Source organism: Cyprinodon variegatus, unplaced genomic scaffold, assembly GCF_000732505.1.
Source record: "Cyprinodon variegatus isolate N-32 unplaced genomic scaffold, C_variegatus-1.0 Scaffold184, whole genome shotgun sequence".
NCBI lineage: Eukaryota > Metazoa > Chordata > Actinopteri > Cyprinodontiformes > Cyprinodontidae > Cyprinodon > Cyprinodon variegatus.
Genome location: NW_015150637.1, coordinates 242,546 through 246,611, shown reverse-complemented (window position 1 = coordinate 246,611; position 4,066 = coordinate 242,546). Strand labels below are relative to the sequence as shown.

Sequence of the window (4,066 nt, the reverse complement as noted above, 5' to 3'; positions counted from 1 at the left end):
CCAAAACTTTTTAGGGTTTTACTACTTGGTTTGCAATCTCTACAGTACATGAGTTAAAACATTTTGTTCTGCTATTTTTTTAGAGTATGAAGAATAATAATAGGAGCTGCTGTATTGCAGAAAACTAGCCTCCTGTTAAGACAGAACTAATGAGGATGTGAGGTCAGTGGGTCGGCTTATTGTTTTCTCATTTTTTCACAACTGAAGAAAAACAGCAAAGTAATGCTGGGTTCCTGAGGAAGTAACATACGCTTCTGGGCAGTCCATCCTGATAAGACAAACAACACGCCTAGGGTGCAAACACCCCCTCAGAAACTCTTTTGTCTTCAACCCACTCCGCTTCTCTGACTGTAAGGTCCTCCTCTTTCATCCCTTTGAGGGTTTTTTTTTCTTTGTTTCTGCCTCTTCTGTTCACAGAAGTTGCATATTGATCACAAAGCAGTGAATCACCTTCACTCAGGATGAGTTCCAGTCCACCTGGCTTGCTGGTGCTGCTGCAGATTCTCCTCAGCCTCCTCCTCGTCTGTAAGGATCTACCACTGTGCTTTCTTATGGATAAAGGATAATACATCATTTAAACTCAATCCCTGGATTCTCACTTTTCGATTCTCCTTCCTTTCTCTTTTTTTCCCCAGGGGAAGGCGTCAGAGGAGAATCATGTAAGTGTTGTTGTTCTTATTATTGTTACACTTTTCATTTATGCCAGGTTCATAAAAAACTATGTAAAATATGGTAGGTTTCATTGATATTCTGATTAAAACAAGTTATATTTATAACAAAACCTGAAAATGTTATCTTAGCAACACAATGAAAGGATTCTATACACTTACATTCATTCAATCTATTTATACATAAATATGCAGCATTAATACATTTCTACATAATATCTGTTGGAAAAGCTTTTCTAAAAGTATACAATTTTAAATCTAAAAGTCACGCCTACTTCCTTCCTGAAGTTCCTTGTACCAAATACTCAGGGAGCTGTTTTACAGGACACAAGGGAGAGACTTTTTTTGGTTTCCAACCTCAGACAATCAGAACACCTTCAGAAAGTTAAAAAAAAATGTTTCTAGAGTTTTATGTGTTTCCATTCTGTAGCAGAAGTCTCATTTTTAAATGGGAGTTATTTGATTTCATAGCTGTTTTTCCCAGAAACTTGAAATGACAAAAATCTGAAAAAACTGAATTGTTGCATTCAATTTTTTAAAAAGTACTGGTGCCCTTTAAATACATTCAAATAACATTAGAAAATAAAAGAATTTCTGTTGTTCTACTTGTAAATAGTAATCATAATTTACAGCTTTATTCCACACAGGTTGATATATTTCAAGGTTTTTCTATACAGTGTTGACTATTGGCACCTCACACATTACTTTTCTGTTTTTTGCCACACAATAATGTTTCCGGTTATCAAATTAATTTCAATATCAGAAAAGGGTTGTTTTTATTTATTTATAGTGAAAAATATTAATTGCTGTTGTGTAGCTTTTGATAACCGTCCTGAGTCATAGTTGTGCTCGCTGTTTTTTTTTTTAGACTGAGTGTAGAAAGCAGTCATCAAATTAATTGTTCGAGGAGGAGTAAAAAATTACTTGATAAAATTGTTACCCAAGTAGTGAGTAATTGCTGGCTTATAACATCTGATTTATTGTTTAAAATTATGTAATTAGACAGACAGTAGCCTAATGTGTAAAATTCGGGTTAGGCCACGTAATTAAATTACGGTAAGTAAAAATAAACACTTTTCCAAATCAATTCTCTCACCATTAACTTATAATGCAAGTCCTAACAGTAGTTTATGTATATTTCAGGGGAAATTAGGAACTTCCACTGACAATGTCCACTGTTTGCTGTATTTTCACCTGATCTCCAAATTGTTCAAGTCTTGTGTCTTGTGTTGGGCAGACAAGCCAGAAATATTACTCGAGTAATACCAGCAACACTCTGACAAGAATATTACGTGGGTAAAAGTAAAAAGTACAATGACATTAGGTAGTATTTTGTTTTTCCTAAAATTAACTTAAAGATATATTGGAGGATTTTCATGAATTTTTGAAAAGACCCGCCCTCTTCCCTTAAAAAAAAAAATCCACGTTCACAACCCTGTACCCGCTCCAGAAAGGGAACGAGAGCATGCACAAGCCCATTTCTCCTCATGCATTTAAAAGTTGCTGGTCGCATCGCTAACACAAGCTTACTTTCCAAAAGTATCAAAAGCAATTTTTCCACTATGTCAGACTTACCACCGTTAAGTGAGAATAGGGACGAGCACTTAAGATGGCCTTACGTAAACATATCACCAAAATGGTTGACAATTAGGAGGACCACTTGTTTTGATGATCCACCCTGAAAAAAACATCTCCCACTATACCTTTAAGTAAATGTAACTGAGTAAATGTAAGTAGTTAGTACCCGCTTCTGCTGAGAGTGCCAAGCATGCTCTCATGTGATTCAGAAACCCTTATTTTCAACACTTTACCCTGGAAAAGAACTATTTTGTTTAATAGGGGTATAAGGTGATGTAGGTTTCACAATCTCCCAGAAGAACCAAGAGCCTGACAATATTTCCTTCCTTCTTGCTTCCGTTTGTTGCATAGAGGACAATTGGCAGGTCAAAACTATCTCTGGATTCTCACTGTTTATCTCTACTTTATTTTCTTGCCTTCATGTGCTTGGATGAAATCAACAGCCTATATTATAGATACTCTTGGCCTCACAATCCTGCCTGAAACTAAAGTTCAAAGTGGAACCAAGGTGACGATACGTTGCCAAGTAAGAGTGAGCTTGAGCAACATCTCTCAGCTTGAACACCTTTTCAAGATCCTCCGGGATGACGTTGAAATCCACACAGCTAACACCACAGAAGACTCTGTCGACTATGAGATCAACCCAGCAAGAGTAGGCGACTCCGGAAATTATCAATGTCAAGTCTTGGTGAAAGACAAACGCAAGGCCAGCAACATCAAGACACTTGATATCAGAGGTATGGAGCATTTCCTTTTTCCAATTGTATGAGGGCCAATATCAGGGTATTGTTTGGGATATGACTAAGACTAGACAACGACAACAAAAATACTCTTCGTTACCCTAAATGCACATCCACATGCTTATTTATTAGGCTTATGGCTGTGGAAAAGAGGGGATTAAATTTTTTAAAAAGAGAAACACATCTGAGCTTATATCCAAACTTTATGGGATCTATAAGTTGTTTTAATCCTTTAAGTATTTATGTTTTTGATTTACAAAAGATGTGAATAAAGCAAATGAGTAGTAAGCTAATCTAGTCCATCTCTAAATATTACACCCTAATACATTTTTTTAGGAGAGCAAATACAAATTTCTAATTTATCTTAAAGAAACTATTATCTGCATATAAAAACAATTAAAGTATTTTTACTTTGGATGGTAGAGAGGCATATTAGATCAATGAGAGATTTTTTATTAATATTAATAAAAGATTTTTTTTAATCCTGCCAAGCCAAGATCTGTAACATGAGAAGTTATCAAGGTTTGCTTTTGTGAGAAAATAATAAGGTAGCTGCTGAAAAGTGCAGAATTTTTTTTTATCAGGATTTAGATACAATGTAACAATCAATGGATCCTTTTAAAAGATTGTGAAAAAATATGATTAGACCCTTTCTTGCTCTGTAGGTGAATACAATGAACACAACAAAAAAGAAAATAAACATCACAAAAGAGGATTTTGTTGCTCAAAGGCTAACTGGGATGTGAATTAATTACCTCCCATCTGATGTACTTTAATAGATATACAGGTTTAACTTCCTTATTTTTTACCTATTGTCTGATTTCAGTTCACACATTTATTTTATTCTTTTTAATTCTGTTTTTTTATTATTTTGTTCAACATTTAAATTGAACTAATTCAATTGCTTTAAAACAAATAATATTAATTACTGGTCATTTAGCCCATTCATAACCCAGAGATAAATCCAATCTGTGTAGATTTAAATATTGATTTTCATCTATCGTGGCAAATAAGGTAGCAGAAAGAAAACAAAAGAAAAAAATGTTATAGAGTTATGTATGTATACATATATATATATAT

At 34.4% G+C, this 4,066-nt stretch overlaps 1 protein-coding gene across 1 annotated transcript in view; it reads left to right on the top strand.

The window, feature by feature from the left end:
* Nucleotides 1–327: 327 nt before the first annotated feature.
* LOC107087436 (platelet endothelial cell adhesion molecule-like) overlaps nucleotides 328–4,066 on the top strand; it is a 15,860-nt gene continuing 12,121 nt past the window's right edge. The window contains exons 1-3 of the mRNA XM_015379005.1: nucleotides 328–525; nucleotides 636–659; nucleotides 2,690–2,983. Coding sequence (XP_015234491.1) covers nucleotides 462–525; nucleotides 636–659; nucleotides 2,690–2,983 — 382 coding nt within the window. The 5' untranslated portion in view covers nucleotides 328–461. The remainder of the gene's footprint in view (nucleotides 526–635; nucleotides 660–2,689; nucleotides 2,984–4,066) is intronic.